The 20,211-nt window shown below is 49.3% G+C and overlaps 1 protein-coding gene and 2 long non-coding RNA genes across 9 annotated transcripts in view; 1 reads left to right on the top strand and 2 right to left on the bottom strand.

Moving 5' to 3' along the window:
- LOC110257774 lies at window positions 912-4,561 on the bottom strand. Its single transcript, XR_002340748.1, has 4 exons — window positions 4,269-4,561; window positions 4,030-4,126; window positions 1,980-2,042; window positions 912-1,217 (listed from the first exon to the last, which is right to left on the bottom strand). It is a non-coding gene; the product is annotated as an uncharacterized LOC110257774 (long non-coding RNA).
- On the top strand, window positions 7,410-9,151 carry GPR101 (G protein-coupled receptor 101). Its single transcript, XM_021080233.1, has one exon. It carries the CDS (start codon window positions 7,447-7,449, stop codon window positions 8,914-8,916), a length of 1,470 nt encoding a protein of 489 aa, XP_020935892.1. The 5' UTR covers window positions 7,410-7,446; the 3' UTR covers window positions 8,917-9,151.
- Window positions 18,012-20,211, bottom strand: part of LOC102165590 — a 90,201-nt gene continuing 88,001 nt past the window's right edge. For all 7 annotated transcript variants that reach the window (XR_002340642.1, XR_002340646.1, XR_002340645.1 and 4 more), the window contains one exon: window positions 18,012-18,209. This is a non-coding gene — a long non-coding RNA (uncharacterized LOC102165590). The remainder of the gene's footprint in view (window positions 18,210-20,211) is intronic.

Here is a 20,211-nt window from a genome sequence, read left to right as displayed (position 1 = left end):
CCGCCTACTCCTTTTGAGTCATCCTTTCCCCAGCTTTGAGTAGTTTCCTCACATGCATGTCCTGATCAGTATTCAGTCAAAGATTTGAAGGGGACCTTTTACAGACTTCCAGAGCTGGCTCTCTATCTCTCTGGGAAAGTTCCTCTCTGGTTGGTACATTATCTTGCAAGTTCTCGCTGCCCTTACTTACCCCCCTGAACTCTGAACTCTGGCTGCTCTGTTCAGGCAGACTTCCAAGCTCAGCCTGGCTTCCCAGCTGGGAAGCTCTCTCTAGGTAGTAAACTGGGGCAATTGTAGGGCTCACCTCGATTGTTTCCCTTTTCTTGAGGATCACTGTCCTGCGCTTCCTGTTTTCCAGTGCGACAACCATTATTTTATATACTTTGCCCACTTTTAATAGCTGTTTAAGGTGGAAGGGTAAATCCAGTCCCTGATACTCTTTCATGGCCAGAGGCAGAGGTCTAGCTTTCAGTTTTTAAACCGTTGAGTTGAATTACTTTGGGGATTTCTTATAACATCCAGATATGAAAGAGATGAAATCAAAAGTCAAAACATGACAGGACACTTTGGGATTACCCAACACTACCCCCACCTCATCTGGTGGATGAACAGAACTGAGACCAAGAAGGGGAGGGGTATCTTCCCAAAGTCACATACCTAATTCTAGTCACAGAATCAGGATTAGAAATCAGGTCTATTGCTCTTCATTTTTATTCCATACAGTTATTTTCTGCTCATTTTCTCTTCCTATTTTATTTGGATAAATACAGCTTTGAAATCTCTGTCCAAGCCCACAGAGTAGGCACTATAAGCTCATACCCAGATAGTACTTAATTTCATGTGAATTTTGCAAACACAACTCCTAGGGTTGGCCTAAAGTGAATACCAGAGCAGCTCATTATACTGAAAAACTTAAAATACCCCCATGGGTAGGCACTCCAGAACTAAACCATATATTTTTCCCCATTGACTTATTATGAACTCTCTACATAGGAAAGCGTGTGACTTAGAATTTAGATTGGCTAATTTAGTCATTTTACCACCTATGGGAACCATGTATCCTATGGAAAGGAGTCATTATCACTGCAACTGCATTTATCTTGCCACAATTTTAGCAATTCACCTGGATTCAAATATTTTATCTGGGTTGGGTCTCTTGACGTCATTCTTTCTGTCTTGCCTCTTGACTCTTCCAAGAGGCAGCCGAGGTAATGCCCCTGTTTGGAGTTAGATAGAACAGGTTTTACCTCTCAGCTCCAACACTTACTTGTGACCTAGGGTAAAGTTACTTAACCTCTCTGTAAGGACAGGGACGGTACTGGCATACATCGATTCTAAAGCTCATTTCTTTTCGTATTTTAGCATCTTTGAAATTAAGATGCCTATTGCCAGCAGTAGTGTGAAGGTTAAATTTCTGGTTTTTTATTCTTAATGGTATATGATGTCTTGGATTCTAAAAATACTGTATTAATCTCTAACTTGCAGAGTTTCCTCAAGGATTAAATAGGATAAAGCAAGCACAGGGCTTGGCATGTGGTAGGCAGGTGCTCAAGGGCTCTTGCACCCCCACTGTTACTGGAACCAATACCTGGCTGGGTGGTGGGCCTCTGACCTCCCTCACCTGGCCATTGGGGCAGTCTAATGAGGTGAACAAGCCTAGGAAGACCAGGCTGGCATGCGCCGGCTGGTGTTGCAGCTTGTGATGGTCATCAGGCCCTAGAGCCTTTCTCCTAGCTTCTTGCCCTCTAGCCCCATTAATACCATTACCCCGATCTAAGCTCCACTGCTAAAGAACTAGGAAGGTAGGGAAATGGACTAGGTGACTTCTCGGGCCATCATCCCAAACTCTCCCTGTCTCATCCCAAAGAACCTTCCTGGAATCTAACCAAGCTTGTCAGTTGAAGGGCTCTCCCAAGGCCATCAGAATCGGCCTGCAGGGCCTGAAGCCAAATCCACATTCCCCAAGGCCCCCCACATACCTCCAGTTGGGATGCTGATATTTACATGCCTTTGAAATTCAAGGACACCAACTTTGCTCCCTCCTAGAGGAAAAAAAAAAAGAGGAAACAGACACCTGAGAATGAACAATCCTCGGACAATTCTCTATACAGAAAAGTGGCTTATATTTCTTCCCCAAGGCTGCCGTGCCTTTTCTACTGTCTTCCGCGAGTAGTCTGGCTTTAGTTGCGGAGGCCTTGTGGCACTCCGGCTCTTCTACTCTCTGTCATGTCCTTTGGCACACAGGGGCATAGCTGCAGACTCCACGAACCCACCTCTCTGAGACATCCACCTTGAACATGAACCTAAAGGTTTTCTTCCTGTGCCCTGCTGGACCCCAGCAGTCCGGGGAAGCCTCAAGACCACAGTGAAAAGGAGGAAAGAGCAGGATGAACTGAACTGGCCTTTGTCACTGGCCATTTCTCCCAGCTTGACAGCTTCCCAAGTGATTCTAAAATATGGAGTCTGGGAGTTCCCGTCATGGCGCAGTGGTTAACGAATCCGACTAGGAACCATGAGGTTGCAGGTTCGATCCCTGGCCCTGCTCAATGGGTTAAGGATCTGGTGTTGACGTGAGCTGTAGTGTAGGTCGCAGACACGGCTCGGATCTGGCATGGCTGTGGCTGTGGCTGTGGCATAGGCCAGCAGCTATAGCTCCGATTTGACTCCTAGCCTGGGAACCTCCATATGCCACAGATGCGGGCCTAGAAAGACCAAAAAAAAAAAAAAAAGACAAAAAAATAAAATAAAATAAAACATCAAGTCTGAACGACCTGCCACTTGACAGTGCATGCCACCCAAGACCCTGCACCACAGCCAGTGTGAGGCTAGGAATTAATAACTGTGAGTGATTATCATGGAAACTATCTCCAAGAAAAGCAACCAGGTTTACACCATTCAAACTCTGGCAGATAAAATCAGGCCTACCAAAAAAAAAAGGGGGGGGGCAATGATCTATGCAAATGATAGGACTTAAAATCCATAGAGCATCCCGGGGCCTGATTATACACCTGCCTTGTGTCCCTGTCCAAAGACAGGGATGCAGCCAGAGGGTGGGGAGTGGACCTCCATCCATCTCATCAACCAACTCCGAAACTTGTGTCATCCTAGGCCCTCCCCAGTACCTCCTTGCCCTCATCCCTCTCCACTGTCAATCTTGCCCCTCTATTGGTTTCTGCTCAGCCCCCTCCCTGTCATCCATTACACCCCTCTTTGTCCCCTGACACAGCCTTCTTTCTGCTCTTTCTCCATTCAACACCTCACCACCCCCACCCCAGCCCTGCCTCCAGGAGACCCTGGAAAAAGAGACATCTTACCACATCGCCCCGCACAAAAACCATCCATGAAAAATGAAAATTGTTTCTAAATCATATATCATCTTATCATACACTAGATGCTAATTTTTAACATACTGGCTTCTCCACCTTCACGTTCTGAATTCAGTTCTAAAAATATATAGGCCTTTTAAATACATATATATGTCATTTTATACTCTAATTTTTTTCACCTACTAAAACTTCCTTTAAAAAAAATCAATGGGAGTTCCCGTCGTGGCGCAGTGGTTAACGAATCCGACTAGGAACCATGAGGTTGTGGGTTCGGTCCCTGCCCTTGCTCAGTGGGTTAACGATCCAGCGTTGCCATGAGCTGTGGTGTAGGTTGCAGACGCGGCTCGGATCCAGCGTTGCTGTGGCTCTGGCGTAGGCCAGTGGCTACAGCTCCGATTCGACCCCTAGCCTGGGAACCTCCATATGCCGCGGGAGCAGCCCAAGAAATGGCAAAAAGACACACACACACAAAAAAATCAATGAACAACAGTGGCAAAATATTTATCGCTGTTAAGGCTGGATGATGGGAACAAGGAGAATTGTTTTACTATTCTCATTATATTTGTACATGTTTGAAATTGTTCATAATAAAACAAATCCTCAACGGGATCTCAGGATAAAGTCCGAAGTCCCCAGACTGGCATTCGAGGCCCAACAGGATCCGCTCCTACCCCACTTTTGCAGCTCCCCTGCTGGCACTCACCATGCTGCAGCCTCTCTTGGCCCCCAGATCTCTCCTGCAGCCCTCCTTGTCCGGTCATCTCCTTCTCCAAGAACACATTCTCCCTCTTCCGTCCTGCCTGGAAAACGTTTCAACAGCCCTTGGAAACCAGCTCCAAGTGACCCCTGGCCTGGGACACCTTCCTGGACACGACCCTCCCCTCTGGGGCTGGGGAGAGGGGTATTTGCCCACATACGGTAAAGAGCAAACACTCCGTGTACCTGTTTGGGACGGACCAGAGAGTCTTCATAGAGCAGAAGCAACACTAACTTGAACTTAGGCTCGAACTTAGGCTTCTGCTTCTGCCTCTATCAATGAAGATAAATCTTGCAAGGCTGGGGTAAGGGTTCAGCAGTTTTCTGTGTCAACAGTTTAGCACAGTACCTGGCGGAGAAATCGAGAGAGGGAGGGAGAGAGAGACTGACTTATAGTCAGACTTCAATCAAATAATACAGTGGACAATCACGGAGCTTGTCTGAGCTGCAATGCTCCCAAGACCTACAGGAAAGGAACCGCTGCTGAGCTCTTGCTGGGTTCTAGAGACAATTGTGGAAAACCGGGGCTGCCAGGGCCACTTCGTCTCTCAGGCCCAGGGACCGTTTGTACCTTGGGGGGGGGGCGGGAATGGGGGCCTGGGGGTCTTCGAAGGTCGAGGCCCCAGGCCCTGGCGCAGGTTTCTGCTTCTCTTCCACACAACTGGGCCCGAAATCCGGGGGCTGGGCGGGCATGGCTTTTGCGGGAACCTCCGCCCCGGTGCCGAGCCCCCCTCGGCCAGGTCTCCCGGGAGCTGGGACCGCGCGGGCCGCTGCTGCGGGGTGAGGAGACGGACGCGGGCCCGTCGCAGGGCCCCCCGCCCTCTCGCTCGCTGCTCCGGGCGCCCGCGGCCTCGTGCGTCAGCGGCGCGGGCGGAGGCCGAGGGGAGGGGGGCGCCGCAAGGTGAGGGCCCCGCGCTGCCTTAAGACGCCGCGCGCCCCCGCCGCCGCCGCCGCCGCCGCCGCCGCCGCTCAGAGCTCGCAGCGCGCCGCGCCGGCCGGACGTGCGGGCACAGGCGCCCGGCTCCCGCCGCTCCCGCCGCCCCGGGCCCGCTCCCGGCCGCCGGCGCCTCGAGAAGCCGCCTGGTCGAGCGCGCCGAGTCCCGAGGGACCGGCACGCAGCTCCCGCGGCGCGACGCCTCCGGCAGCAACAGGTAAGCGGCCCGGCTGCGCTCCCCGCGCCGCGGCCCCTGCGCCCAGCGGGCCCCCGTGCGCCGCGGCCCGACGGCGGCTGCGCGGCCCCTCGCGGAGACCCCCGGCGCGGCCCCGCCTCGCCCCCCTCGGCCAGCCCCTCGCGCTCGCGGTTTCCCTCGCACTTTCCCTCGCTCCCACCCCCACCCCCACCCCCACCCCGACCCCGATGATGTCTCCTCGTCCTTTCTCACGCTCTCTGCTTCTCGTCCTCTTTTGCGATTTTTCTCTCTCCATCTCTCCCAGTCTCTCTGTCTCTCATTCTCTTTCTCCCACTCTCTGCCTTTCACTCTGTCTCTGATTTGCTCATTCATCGTCCCTGTGTCTCCTCTCCCGGTCTTCTCTGTTTCGCTCTGTGGCTCTCAGGCTGTCTCTGTCTCTCATCTCTGCCTGTCTCTCATTTTCTTCTCTCTCAATCTCTTTCTCTCTCTCTGCCTCTCAATCTCTTGCGCTCTCGCTCAGACCCTCCAGCACCCCTTTCTCCTCCCTCGCTCTCCCCAAGCTCACCCATCCCTACACCCGCCGCCACCTATGCGCTGCGCGGTGGGCTTGGGGATGCAGGGAGGATGCGGAATTTGGGGAGGGGGTCGCAGTAGGCATCGTCCCTGCATCCAGCCGCGGCTGCGCTACTGAGAAAGTAGGAGATTGATCCACCAGAGCCCGCGGGTGGCCTAGGCGGCAGCTGGTTTCCATGGCAAAATAAAGTCGACAGAGAGAGATCAGAGAGAGATCCAGCCAGAGAAAACCCGAGGTGAGGGATCGTCGGAGATGGATGGAGAAAGACAGAGGTGCGCACACACCTAAAGATACAAGGAAAGTGTTTAGCGGGAGTCCCAGGGAGAATGAGAGACTGGGAGAAAAACCCACTTCCCTTTTAAAAGTGCACGCGCCGGAGAGATAGCCTGAGCTAGGCAGAGACAGAGATATCAGGAGAGACAAGCAGGAGATCTTCAGAGAGGTGGTCTCTGAAGGGAGAGAGGCGAGCAGATAGCGATAAAGAGAGAATTGAATGCACGGGGCACGGTGGGGGGCAGAGAGACACAGAGGGGAGAGGGTCCGAGACAGACGGAGCAAACGCAGCTAGAGATGGGAGACGCAGAGAACCGGAGGGAGAGTTGGCGAGACACGGAGACGGAGACACACATTCAGCGAGTGGTACTGAACAGGTGCATTGGGGACCCACAGTGACTGTCAGGGAAATAGACTGTGAGAGAGAAATGGAGAGACAGCAACAGGAGAAGACGCAAAGGCGCACGCACTGGCGAGCGACAGAGACAGTGACAGAGATACAGAGGCAGACGAGAGCGCATCGGAAAGAGACGGAGGGAGAGACCCGGATGAGACCGGGAGAAAGCCGACCAGAGACTGACACACACACACACACACACACACACACACACACACACACACACACACAGCTACAGAGAAAGCGCGCTGGCGCAAGAGACGCAGAGAGAGACTGACCGAGAGTGGGAGGGAGAGATGGGCGAGAGAGACTAAGGGAGGTGAGAGGAGGACAGATTGGCACAGACGGACAGACAGCGCGCACGTGCTGGCGAGGGACTGAGAAACAGGGACAGAGGACAGAGTGAGAGGCAGGGCTGAGAGAGTCAGAGAAAACCCGTCAGCGCGCGCGCGCGCGCACACACACACCCACACACCCACGAGATAGAGGAAAGTGCGCTAGTGAGAGACTCTGGAGAGAAAGAGACAAATCGACGCAGGTAAACAGGCAGGAACGGAGCGCGCGCGCGCGCATGCGCTGGCGGGCGAGCGGGCGGTGGGATCTCCGGAGAGATCGAAACTCGGGGACCCCCAGATAGTGCGGGGGACACGCCGAGAGCGCGCGCACGCGCCCGCAGGAGACGGGAGGGAGGGACTCGGAGGGCCCCCCCCCGCCCCCGAGAGAGAGAGGCGGAGAGACCCAGAGAGTAAGAGAAAGATTCAGAGAAACTGCCCGGACGCGGACTGGGGCCGCGCGGGGGCTCCGGGGCAGGGGTCCTGCCGCGCTGCTGCCCGGCGCGGAAGCGCCCCGCCATCGCACCCGGGCAGGGGGACTAACCCGGCCCGCGTGTCTCTTCCGTCCCCAGCCTAGGCAGTGAGCGCGCTCCGTGCGCCCCTTCGCCGCCCGCCGGTGGTGCCCGCTGCGAACCGGCACCCGTCGCCCGCTGTCGCCATGGCGTCCACCTGCACCAACAGCACGCGCGAAAACAACAGCAGCCACGCGTGCCTGCCCCTCTCCAAAATGCCCATCAGCCTGGCACACGGCATCATCCGCTCGAGCGTCCTGCTCATCTTCCTCACCGCCTCCTTCGTCGGCAACATAGTGCTGGCGCTCGTGCTGCAGCGCAAGCCGCAGCTGCTGCAGGTGACCAACCGCTTCATCTTTAACCTCCTCGTCACTGACCTGCTGCAGATTTCGCTCGTGGCCCCCTGGGTGGTGGCCACCTCCATGCCGCTCTTCTGGCCCCTCAACAGCCACTTCTGTACGGCCCTGGTTAGCCTCACTCACCTGTTCGCCTTTGCCAGCGTCAACACCATCGTCGTGGTGTCGGTGGATCGCTACCTGTCCATCATCCACCCTCTCTCCTACCCGGCCAAGATGACCCCGCGCCGGGGTTACATGCTCCTCTACGGCACCTGGATCGTGGCCATCCTGCAGAGCACACCCCCACTCTACGGCTGGGGCCAGGCCGCCTTCGACGAGCGCAACGCCCTCTGCTCCATGATCTGGGGGGCCAGCCCCAGCTACACGGTTCTCAGCGTCGTGTCCTTCATCATCATCCCGCTGAGTGTCATGATTGCCTGCTACTCGGTGGTGTTCGGTGCGGCCCGGCGGCAGCACGCTCTGCTGTACAACGTCAAGAGCCACAGCCTGGAGGTGCGAGCCAAGGACCGTGTGGAGAACGAGAACGAAAAAGAAGGGGGAAAGGATGCGTTCCAGGGTGAGAGCGAGTTCCACGGCCAGGGCGAAGGTGACGTCAAGGCCAAGGAGGGCAGCGTGGAGGCCGAGGGCAGTGAAGAGGCCAGAGAAGGCAGCTTGGCGGCCGGCAAAGGCAGCACAGAGGGTAAGGAAGGCGGCCCCACAATTGAGAGCAGCAAGAAGGCAGACCAGGGCCGCGCAGAGGTCAGCCAGTGCAGCATTGACTTGGGTGAAGATGACGTGGAGTTTGGAGAGGAAGACATCAATTTCAACGAGGAGGACATCGAGGCAGTGAACATCCCAGAGAGCCTCCCAGCCAGTCGTCGGAACAGCAACGGCGACCCCCCTCTGCCCAGGTGCTACCAGTGCAAAGCTGCTAAAGTGATCTTCCTCATCATCTTCTCCTACGTGCTGTCCCTGGGTCCCTACTGCTTTCTAGCAGTTCTGGCCGTGTGGGTGGATGTCCAGACCAAGGTGCCCCAGTGGGTGATCACCATAATTATCTGGCTCTTCTTCCTGCAGTGCTGCATCCACCCCTACATCTATGGCTACATGCACAAGACCATCAAGAAGGAGATCCAGGACATGCTGAGGAAGTTCTTCTGCAAGGAGAAGCCCCGCAAGGAAGACAGCCACCCAGACCTGCCCGGAACCGAAGCCGGCACCGAGCCGGGCACCGAAGGCAAGACCGTCCCTTCTCATGATTCTGCCACTTCGCCCTGAAGTCGGTCCCAAGGTAACCCTTGAACTGTGCACAGAAAACAGGAGCAGCTTTCTCTTCCATGGACCATGCACAACCCCATTAATGGCAACCCATACCATTCCAGGCAAAGGCTCCGCACACATCCTCTCACCGCAAGGCAGGTAACCATATGGTAGAGGTAGGGACTGGGGTCTTCCCTGAAAAGTGTGCCCCTCGAAGGATGGACTGGAGGGTTTTGACGGAAATGCCCCCCCCCCCAGAAAAAAAGTTATTAGGCTCTAAATTTTAAAGCATCAAGGGCTATCCATTTCGGACCCGCGCTTGGTAGTCTGTCTGTCCGACCAGAGCTACCGTGTGTCAGCTTTGGCTCTGAGGGAAAAGGAAGATGATGCGGTGAACCTAAGGACCTCTGAGCTCACGGGCAAAGGCTACAGCCTATGTTCCCCTGAAGGAGAAGCAATGGACCAAGTCATCCATGGAGCCCAGGAAGTGGAACCCGACTGGCTGAGGAGCCCCGCAGTCTGGTGCAAAGACTATTACGGAAACTAAGGGCATCGTGTAGTTAAAATACCAAGAAGGTTTCTAGATCTTCTGAAGGGATCCGTAAAAGTGGAAGAGGATAACAGGGCATGTTTGAAATGGGAAGCTAGTCCAAGGGAGAAGATAGAGAAATATCACACATTCGGAGGGCTAAAGAGTTGACCCTTTTTTTTCTATAAAATCCTGGGTTTGTGCATGGGCTGAGACCAAAATTATGGCATGCAAATGGAAAATTATCAGTTGACCCTAAGCTATTTTCTATCTCCTATCTGAATAATAGTGGGACAGAAATCATGCCACTCTTTTACCATTTTCCCTTCGTGATTGAATTGAGATGCTCGTAAGAATCCTCCAAATCTCTGCCAATCACTTGTGTGTGTGTGTGTGTGTGTGTGTGTGTGTTTCCAGAAAGGCCTTTTTGGTCCAACAGTATTTCCAGGAAAAAAAAAAAGTAAAAGAAAATCAGCAGTGGCCAAAATCCTACAAAACTCACTCTGCCAATCAGGAGTGCTGTGCCCACTAGAAATCTCTTTTGTGTCCATGAGATCATAGACAAGGCATATGATCTCCACATGGGGAACAAGCAAGGCAGGAGAAACATTTTCTTTCCTGCAGGCGCACCCCTGTGTCTTTTCCACCTATGGCTCTCTCTGAAGCCTTTAAGCTCTCCGCAGATGTGGGAGAGGAATGTAAGAGAGTCCGGAACAACGAGAGGATGATGTCTCAGTACCTGGCAAGCCCCTGATCTATTCCAAACAATCGCACTTTCAAAGCGTTCAAGTCAGCCATCTCCTAAGTATTACTGCTGAAGTATATCACTTTGGGAAAACCTTTATGGTATCTACATCATCCCTAGAGCCAATACAGAGGTTGACTCTCTTTTCAGATCCCAAACCCTGAAATCACTTGGGGCGGGTATATACTTGTGTATTTCTGAGGGCACAGACTGTACCGACATGACCAAGTAACAGGGAACCAGGGAATGGTCAAGACAATGGTTTTGATCCTTCTGAAGCCCAAATTAAAGCAACTCTGTGGTCAGTCAAGTGTTCATGCAGAAATCCAGTGTCCGTATGGGTGGAGGGAGAGGAAGGAGTATTTGGTTGAAAGAATGGTTACTCAGCTGGTTGTCCGTAACGATGGTCGCATTCAGAGCTTAGTCTCCTTGTGTGATTACCGGGTCTAAATTAGAACTCGACTTACATTAATTTAAAAGCCAAGCTCACTTATACCTTATCTCTTCCTCTTGACAGATTCCAGCATGAGCTTCTGAAGGGGGAGAGGTAAACAGCTGTGTATTGGGCTGTGAATGAGTCTGTATGGGAACTTGGCATTGCCATGTCCAGAGTTTAGGAAAAGAGAGGGGTATGGACCCAAACAATACTGAGCTGACCTGTCGACTTGATATAGCTCTGATAACTGTATTGACTTTCGAGCCCATTCCTTTGGAATTTGTGGTACTTCAGACAAGACACGGGGGCTGAAGTTTAGCTCTGCCAATCATTTATTTTTCTACCGAGGTGTATAAAGCAAGTTAATAGTCATAAATTGACGTTACCGATTTCTTGCCAAACTCTTGGCTTGACCGGTCCTCAAAAGATATCAAGGTGAAGAAATGGCCCGTTTGACCAGTCCTGCTGTGAGGGGAGGGGTAGCGCCTTGAAGATCCGTCATGGTCAGCGGAGTTGAAGGTAGCCTATCCTTTGAGTAGAAATGCTTCCCTGGGTAGGAAGGAGGATTTCAAACATAAGGGTCTCCAAATAGTCTGCTGAAACTCAACTTCTTATTTTTAAAGCTCACCCCCTTCAAAGTGTATCAGAGAAAACTGTTTGCCAAAATCCCAAATCAAAATGGAAGCAGAACCTGTACGGGTGTGGTAAGTTCATTTACCAGCACACACGACATTCTCTAGGACTCACTTTGCCTCTGTCAAGTTCCGCTTTCCATACCTTAGCCATTGTCCATTCTTACAGGAAATTGGATTTTTCAAAGGTGGCTGGAGAAGAGGACCTTTTCAATTAAGACTATTCTGCTTTGCTGACACTTTCTTGTTAATGAACGAGAATAGGGCCTCGAGTTAGCTTGGAGATAGCAACTGCTTCAAATTTTATGCTATTTTGAATAAAGCACTATCAACTTAATGAGTTTTTACTGCACGCACTGTTTTGTCATTTGAAAATCGGAAGGCACACAAAAAAGTCATCATTAGCCTCACATCCTTAGGCGCAATAGCTTTTCCTAAATGTTTTTGAAGGAGGTATTCTTTTGCCAAGGCCACTTCATACATGCAGTAAAAATCCCATTATAGTACAGGGGCCAGACAAACCAGACTTTGAAATGATGTGATTTCCAATTTAATGATTTCCTTATTTAAGAATAAAAGAGCATCCAGTTTGCCAAGGAGTCGCAGGTGCTTTGACTAACACACCAATTTCCACAAGCTTGGGAAGGCAGTAATAAGGAGCAAGCCCCCGGGGCCCCTCGGACTTCCATAAGGTCCATCTTCTGGAAGGCACCACAAAGACCCGCTACTGGGATGTGCTCTGCACTTCCGGCTCCCTGCCCACCTCCTGCCCTCATGCCCACTCCCCGTCCCCCTGCTATGCTGGCCCCTCAGGAATATCCTGTGCTTGAAGCTCTGTGTGCTGACTCATTCCCATTCATCCCTTCCCAACCCAACCCGGAGCAGACAGGTTCACGGGGGCGGGGGGGAGGGGGAGGGAGAGCAGGGAAGCAGGGAAGGACCAGGGATGGACTGAAGTGAACAACAGGAGTGACCAGCCATTAAAGGTACTTTTCTGTCTCCCCAACTCCAATCCAGTTTAGAGAAGACGGGACACCAACTTCAAATTCAACAGGTGAGGAGAAGTGCCATTTTAGAATAGGAGGAGGTAGACACCTCATTTCTTACCCCCGCCCCCGAGAAAAGCACCCAATATAGCGCATCTTTAGGAGCACTTTCAATCCTGTAGCTACGGTCCAATTACTTCAGCCAAAAAAAAAATCACCACTAAAAAAACTTTACCTATAAAATTGTAAGGTGCCTGATACTGCCTTATTTTATACATAATTAGCCAATTAAGCTAGGTAAAGTTACTTCAAGAGATTTTTTCATACTACCCGAAGAATAATTCACAAGATTAAACTAGGTTTTCTTTCTTAGACTTTGCCAAAAGGCTCTTAAAAATACCTGACAGACACCCTTTGGAAGAGAAAAAATTATCATCCGGTAATGTCAGCTCTCCAAGATAGACGCCTCAGAGGTTGCTGGACTAAAACGGAGCAACAATTTAAACTACGGGACCGTATTTTTCTCTTCATAACTGCCCTCCCCCATCTTTTGAGGGGGAAGAAAAACAAAGGAAATATTTTCCCCTCATAATGTCCTTTTTTGTTTGTCTCTTTAAGACAAACCCAGCGCTGTCAAGAGCGGCTTCTCTAAGCAAATTGTCTTTTCCTTCTAGAGCAGCCGAAAGATTACAGGAACAGCTGGCTGTGAGCCCGTTCCCAAGATAAGGGGAGAAAATCTGGTCAGTCGTGGCTTTTAACCCTCTCCGTCCGTCTGTCTGTCTCTCCCACTGTCTTCGGGCTCTCAGCCCCCCAAGCCCCTCCGAGCTCAGGCACGAGGAGCTAGAGCGGTGAGGTCAGAGCCCAAACGGCAAGGAGAAGAGGCCGTCCCGTCCCAAGTCCTTTCCAGGTACTTACAGTCAATCTCTGCCTCCACGGCAAATGCCCAGCTTGCTTCCAACAGTCTTCGGCTAAAAGCAGCAAGACTGGCTGAAGGAAGAGAGAAAAGCTAAAATTCACAGAACTTGACCACTGACGGCCAGGTCAGTGGCCAAGTCCACGGCAGTCTGGTAAGCAGAGTAAGAATCCTCGAGGTCCATGAGTCGTCAACAGGAGTCAAAGGTTCCCATCGCTGCCCCTCAAAGCTCTCACATCTCACAGTACACACACCAAGGGGAAAACGCAGTAACCTGTACACTCACAAAAGGTTTGCTACGTCCAAGGACTCCTTACTGGGTCTCTCTTGTTCTAAGACATGGGCAAAAACACGATGGGTTTTAGTTTGGTGCTTCAAAGTCGAGTGGATCCCCCCCTTCATCTGTGCTACAACTTTCATGTTAAAAATTGGGTATTTTTGTCTGTTTCAGTGGTGTATTCCTTTCCGTAGTGATTCTCCTAAATGTGAGCTATTACTGTATATAAAATAGAAGTGTTCTTGGAGATAAGGTGCTAGAGATTAGATCGTCTGTGTTCGTAGACAGTGTCATCCTCACAATGGGTAGTCTGTACATGTCAGGTTAGTTTTAGAAATGCATGCGGAATTCTATTTGTGACTCACACCTTGGTCAGTTTCTGAAGTAGATCATAGTACATTTGTGTTTAAAGTTTTCTTTTTAAAGTGTAGACTACGGGATGTACAAGAGGGCTCCGAGGTGGGGTGGCAGGAAGCGGTGCCTTTCATTCCTTAAATCCCTGGTACAATATACGACAGGTGAGAACAGTGGGTCATGACTGGGAACGAATCGTCTTGGCTGAAGTCCTCGCTGGCAGTTCTCCGAAACCTACTTGGCCCTGGTACTCCTGTTCTCCATTGATTGCATAGGATGCAAAATCAAAAAGGATGGTCCTTTTCCCCTTAAAGAGCCAAGACCCCAGGACAGGCTACAGGAGTCCTATTAGCAGGATGGAAAGAACGATGTATTGTTAAGACCCAACCAGTACCTGACTGTGAACTGACAGGGTTCAAGTTGACCAGATCTGCATTACAACCATCCCTGCCCTCCCAGAGCAGTACCAAAACCCAGAAAAAGACTGTTCTGGGTTTTTTTTTTTTTTTCTTTGATTGGTTGCCTGAGAAATAAGAGAGCATAGATGGGTAAACAGATCAATAGGTAGTGGGACTCTCCCGGGGTCACAGCGAGGATGTTTGAGAATTACAGTCATAGAGCAATGGCTTTTGCATCAGACAAGGAGAGAGAACTTTGAGATGAGTTTATTATATTTTAAAAATAAAAATATTAAAGCTGAAAACTATATATATATATATCTCTACACCCTCATTGAATCATTTCTAAAACTGCCTTTAATACCAAATTTTATGTACTGTTTCGAGACTGAAAGCAAAAGGAAAAGGCTTTCAGTCAATAAACAGTTTTCTTTAACATTTTAGATTTTGAATTTGAATTTTTTCCTTTTCCTTTTCAAGAAGTATTTGTAATTTAAAAGTGCCTTTTCAAAGGATTGCCAAACTCCAATCCTGGGGCCAAGTTCCCAATGGCACAACTTACTTTCAGGTGCACAAGAGGGGTAGGCTTAGGCCTCCTCCCCCAACCAGAAGAGAACCCCCTTCGCACCCCAGGCAAATTCACACATGCATACTGTCACACGGGTCAGCTGTCTCGGAGCCTCTGCCCAAGGACAAGTTTTCTTGTATTGCTTGGCTTTAATTGGATCCTTTCTGAAACGGTTTCAGTGCATCTTTTTTTGCTGGACAGGAATAATGGACTCCTGCTTGGGGAATACAGAGAGATTGATGTCTGTGGTTTAACTAAATATTATTAAGTGATGTTTGTGTTTCTTAAATAGGTGCTGTTAATCTGTCCTCGGTATATTCTTCTTAAATATGCTAAATAAAGTCTAATTTTAATGCTAATAAAGTCTCATTTTACCTGGTTATTATGCCAAACTCCATGGGAAGAACATAAGGGAAGGACCCATAGAACCAGTTCTCCATCCCTTCCCTTTTGCTCGGACAGAGGAGACAGGGGAGAAACTCACTGTATTACACGGTGGAATGAAATACACAGGCTCCAGCATTTCACACGGCGCCTTCGGCGCTATTCCACATAAGGACCAGGCAGTGGCGCGGGGTGGGGGGGGCCGAGGCCTGGGGGGCTTGTTGCAAGAGGGCATCTGCCTGGTCCTCTATGAATAAAAGGGATCCCAAGGTGAGGGTGGGTAGGTGGTGTGAAAATATGGGGCCAAATGGTTTGTGGGGCTCCTGAGGGCCAGTCTTTATTCTCAAGGCCGTGAGGATGTGGGGGGGTGGGGGTGTGAATCTGCTTTGTCTTAGGAAACAGTACTGCCGGGCCCCTGGGTCACCCCCACTGGGTTCCTGCCCCTGCTGCCCTGCCACGAGGACCAGGGCACAGCCACACCGCTCACACACACATAGTTGAGCCCTGACTCACCAGGGTTACAGAACAGGAGCCAGGAGCCTGTCCCTTCAAGCCCTAGTTTCAGAAAATGACCATGACATATGAAAACGCGCAGCACAGAGGAGGTAGGCAGATGCGTCTATAACTTAAGAGCCCGCTAGTTCCTCTCAAGTCAATGTGCTTGACCTACTGGTAGCCCTTCCTCTAGTAATCTCATCAGCGGTGGTACAAAGAACTGCATGCCTCGTGCTTCCAAAGCGCATTCACCAGCCCACACTCGGAGGTTCAGGGAGCTGTTCGTCCCCGGTTCAATCAAAGGAAAGTGCTCTTCTCCATTTTTCACTCTAAAATCAGGCTAACTACTGCCTTATGCGCTGTACTTTAGGATGTTCAAAGATGAGACTGCATGTGGCTGACCTTAAGTCTCTGAACACCGTCCGGGGCGGTGACCTTTTCCTGCTGCAGAAATTCATCTGCCTTCTAGCAAACTGCTCGCCCTCATGCAAGTCAGTGGGCTCATGAGGTCAGACAAAACTATCAGGCAGCAAACCTGGGGGGAGCAGAGTCCCCCGAAGCTCCTATAACACTGCTCGGTGAAGACTATTTGCAGGAGAACCGACAGCACTGGCTCCAACGCACCTCCTAATGGTAGGGCCTCCTCACAGGGTGTAGGGCTCGGCCTTAGATGATGAGACTGAATGCAAGGCGGCTGAGAGGATCTGAAAACCCCACTGTCAGGCGACACCTCTGACTGCTGCAGCCACTCCGTCTCCCACCAGTCTGCTCAGGCCCCAGGCCTATGTGCCTCCAGACACAGCCCTGCGCCTCCCAGTCCAGAAGACCGCATGCTATCAGCTATCAGCTAGTGAATTACTCTGTTCTTCCACGAGGCAGCAAGTCAACACTTACTCCCTCTCCAGCTCTCCCTCAGAACATGCAACTCTCTGATCCTGGCCCTCCTCATTCCAAACTCCCTTTCAAGGGCTCCACCTCTTAGATCCCTGCGCACACAAACAAGTATTCTTCAGCTTAAGGATAGCTTTGAGAATGCTCACGAACTGAAGGGTATGTGCAGACACTTTTCAGACATTTTCCTCAATAAGACCAATATTGGAGTTCCCTGGTGGCTAAGGGGGTTAAGGACCCACCATTGTCACTACTGTGGTGCAGGCTTAATCCCTGGCCCAGAAACTTCCACATGCCACAGGTGCAGCCAAAACAAAACAAAACAAAAACAAACAAACAAAAAAAAACCCAACATTTATCAATAAAATTTATCACAGAACAATGTATGATTTTCCTGACGGCTCCCCCCAAACTGCAAGCTCAAAGAATGTTTGCAATACAAATTCCCAACATTTGGGGAGTTGTGACACCTGACTTTTGTTTAGTGGAAGCAAATAAATCCAAGAAAATAGACTCCAAAAATTTGTTATCTACACACAACTGAGTCAAACTTGCACATTCTCTGCCTCCAAAAAGAAAAAAAAAAAAAGACAACCAACAACCAGAAATGTGCAGAGTTGACTGAGGAACAAGACAGCAGTTATCTGGGAATTCCCACTGTGGCTCAGCAGGTTAAGAACCCAACATAGTGTCTGTAAGGATGTGGATTCGATCCCTGGCCTTGCTCAGCGGATTAAGGATCTGGCGCTGCGACAAACTACGGCATAGTTCACAAAGACAAGGTTCAGATCTGTTACCTGCTGCTCCGATTCGACCCCTAGCCCAGGAACTTCCATATGCTGCAGGTGTGGTGGTAAAAAGAAAAAAAAAGACAGCAGTATCTGGTATTTCATAAACCCTGGATGCTAAACCAACGTAGATTTTTAAAGTGATCACCCAGTGATCACAGAGGTGTGAGAGAGTTTGTATGATCAACTTAAGTTATAAAAGTTCAGAGTTCCCATCATGGCTCAGCGGTAACGAATTGGACTAGTATCCATGAGGATGCAGGTTCGACCCCTGGCCTTGCTCAGCGGGTCAAGGATCTGGCGTTACCCTGAGCTGTGGTGTAGGTCACAGACTCGGCTCGGATCTGGCGTCGCTATGGCCGTGGCGTAGGCCAGCAGCTACAGCTCTTATTGGACCCCTAGCCTGGGAACTTCCATATGACGCAGGTTCGGCCCTTAAAAAAAAAAAAAAGTTCACGTTTTACCTAAAATTTATTTGACAATAGTTCTGATGCTCTAAATAAATGAGGAAGAAAAAAAGAAAAATTCTTCATCTGAAAAACCACTGCACTTTAATTTCTTAAATAAATGTGCCTCCCTTGCTCTAATTCCTTTAAATCAAACCCTTTTATAGTATCATTTCAGGAAAATATGACTTAGAATAAAGCTATTTCCCAACCTGGTTTTCTGCATGCAATCAGTGTGTTGTGTTACACAAACTGAGGCCAGACAATGAGATTTTCCAATTGATATATATTAAAAACAGGCAATTGGAAGCATACATATGTATCTTTATAGATGTTCATATAGATACAGATGTATATTCAAAAGCAAGGGTGATGTGCCTGGAAGCCTCTGGGGACATTCTTTAATCCACTTTCACCACACTGTAGATTTTGATAATAAAACAGAAGCAGGAAAAAAATCCGACTGTTCCTGAAACACATTGAAAAAGATATTTGTTAACCAGACATTATAGAGAGTTGAAGTAGCTTTCTCAAAAACACAAATCATGTCAGTTTGAAGGTAGACTACTGATTTTATAAATCTCAAGACTGGTACATTATCAAATAAAAATCATCAGGCTCTCTTGCTGAGCAAAGAGAATGAGCAGCAGAGCTGGAGGCAGTCACCTGCAAAAGGGTGTGAGAATCCATCTGATTGAACACTGCAGGTCTCTAACCAAAGCAAAAGAATAAAAACGAGTAGCTTCAGGTCCCTATTTCAATAAAGAATACAAAAAGGTCCAACGCTACTTTCTAACACAACAAACTTGGTATAACTTGCTTCAATTTTTAAAAAAATGTAAATCACCATTACCATTTTACAGAGCAAAAGCAGGACTAATCTATTTATTTACATACTCAGAGCAAATATTAGTTTTCAAAGTTTTGTATTTTAAGCTTAAGAAACATCCCACCTCTGCGGACTTATCCTAAAGAAATGATCTCACAGAAGAAAAAAAATTGCATACAAAAAGGTATTCATAATACTGGTTCATAACACTGAAAAATTACCAACAAACCAAATGCCCCCAAATAGGGAACAAGCTAAATGACGAACTAAACGTGCAGTGAAATCAGAGAGGCATCGAAAATGCCAAATACAAAGACAAATACAAGCAGCATGGGGCAATCTCTATGATATGGCATTAGGTGAAAACAGCCAGATCTCAACTCCCAGGCATTGCATCAGTGAGAACGCTGCATAAGCTTAAACTCATTGACTAGAGCAGGGCATGAACAAAAGAAGAAGCTTCTACATTTTAGGGTGACATAATTTTGGACAAATTTTTCTTTTTTTTCTTTTTTTTTTTTTCTTTTTTTCTTTTTAGGGCTGCACCCGTGCGGCTTATGGAAGTTCCCAGGCTAGGGTCGATTCAGAGCTGCAGCTGAGGTCTACGCCGCAGCCACGGCAACACCAAATCCAAGCCACACCTGGGACCTATGCCACAGCTTGCGGCAAAACCGGATCCTTAACCCACTGATCAAGGCCAGGGATTGAACCCTCATCCTCATGGATACTATATCAGGGTTCTTAACCCTCTGAGCCACGATGGGAACTCTTGAACAAATTTTTCTTTAACATAGAATCCCATTGGTGTTCATACTATAAAAATAAATTTTCAGATGACATTAAGGTTCAATGACCTAATTGAAGAAAACTCTAATATGACTTCCAATCCCATAGTCTCAATTCAGTCTCCTAAGAAAACATCTTACTCTATAATAAGATCACAGAAAGCTTAGGCAGGCTTTGTTACCCCTTTTTTTCTTCTTCTTTTTTTTTTTTTTTTGCCAATTTCTAAATTTAGAATAACTATCCATCCTAAACCCCATCATGCCACTCCCCACACCCCAAGCTCCTTGTCAGGAGTCTGTATGGTATAGTGATTAAGACCATGGGCTCCAGAGGGACCCACAAATCTCCTTTGTTGATTACTTGTTGATCTTGCACAAGTGACAGTCTTCCCAGGCCTCAGTTTTCACAGCTGGAAAATGGGAATAATACCTCTTCCTACTTTGAATTCATTTTCTGAAGATGACAGGTGTGTAGCTAAGACATGTCTCCGAATCTAAAACACTCCTGGAGTTCCCGTCGTGGCGCAGTGGTTAACAAATCCGACTAGGAACCATGAGGTTGCGGGTTCGGTCCCTGCCCTTGCTCAGTGGGTTAATGATCCGGCGTTGTCGTGAGCTGTGGTGTAGGTTGCAGACGCGGCTCGGATCCCGCGTTGCTGTGGCTCTGGCGTAGGCCAGTGGCTACAGCTCCCATTCGACCCCTAGCCTGGGAACCTCCATATGCCGCAGGAGCGGCCCAAGAAATGGCAAAAAGACAAAAAATAAATTAATAAATTAATTAATTAATTAAATAAAAAAACACTCCTGATTTCAATTTGCTGCATATTACTCCCATAAACTATTAAGATGTCTACGAA

This window comes from Sus scrofa, chromosome X (genome assembly GCF_000003025.6).
Source record: "Sus scrofa isolate TJ Tabasco breed Duroc chromosome X, Sscrofa11.1, whole genome shotgun sequence".
In the NCBI taxonomy this organism is placed as follows: domain Eukaryota; kingdom Metazoa; phylum Chordata; class Mammalia; order Artiodactyla; family Suidae; genus Sus; species Sus scrofa.
Note: the sequence above shows the minus strand (reverse complement) of the source record. Positions and strands in the feature narration are given on the sequence as shown.

Bases quoted from the DNA above. Each gene is read 5' to 3' on its own strand.
- GPR101 (XM_021080233.1), top strand. From the start codon at position 7,447: ATGGCGTCCACCTGCACCAACAGCACGCGCGAAAACAACAGCAGCCAC.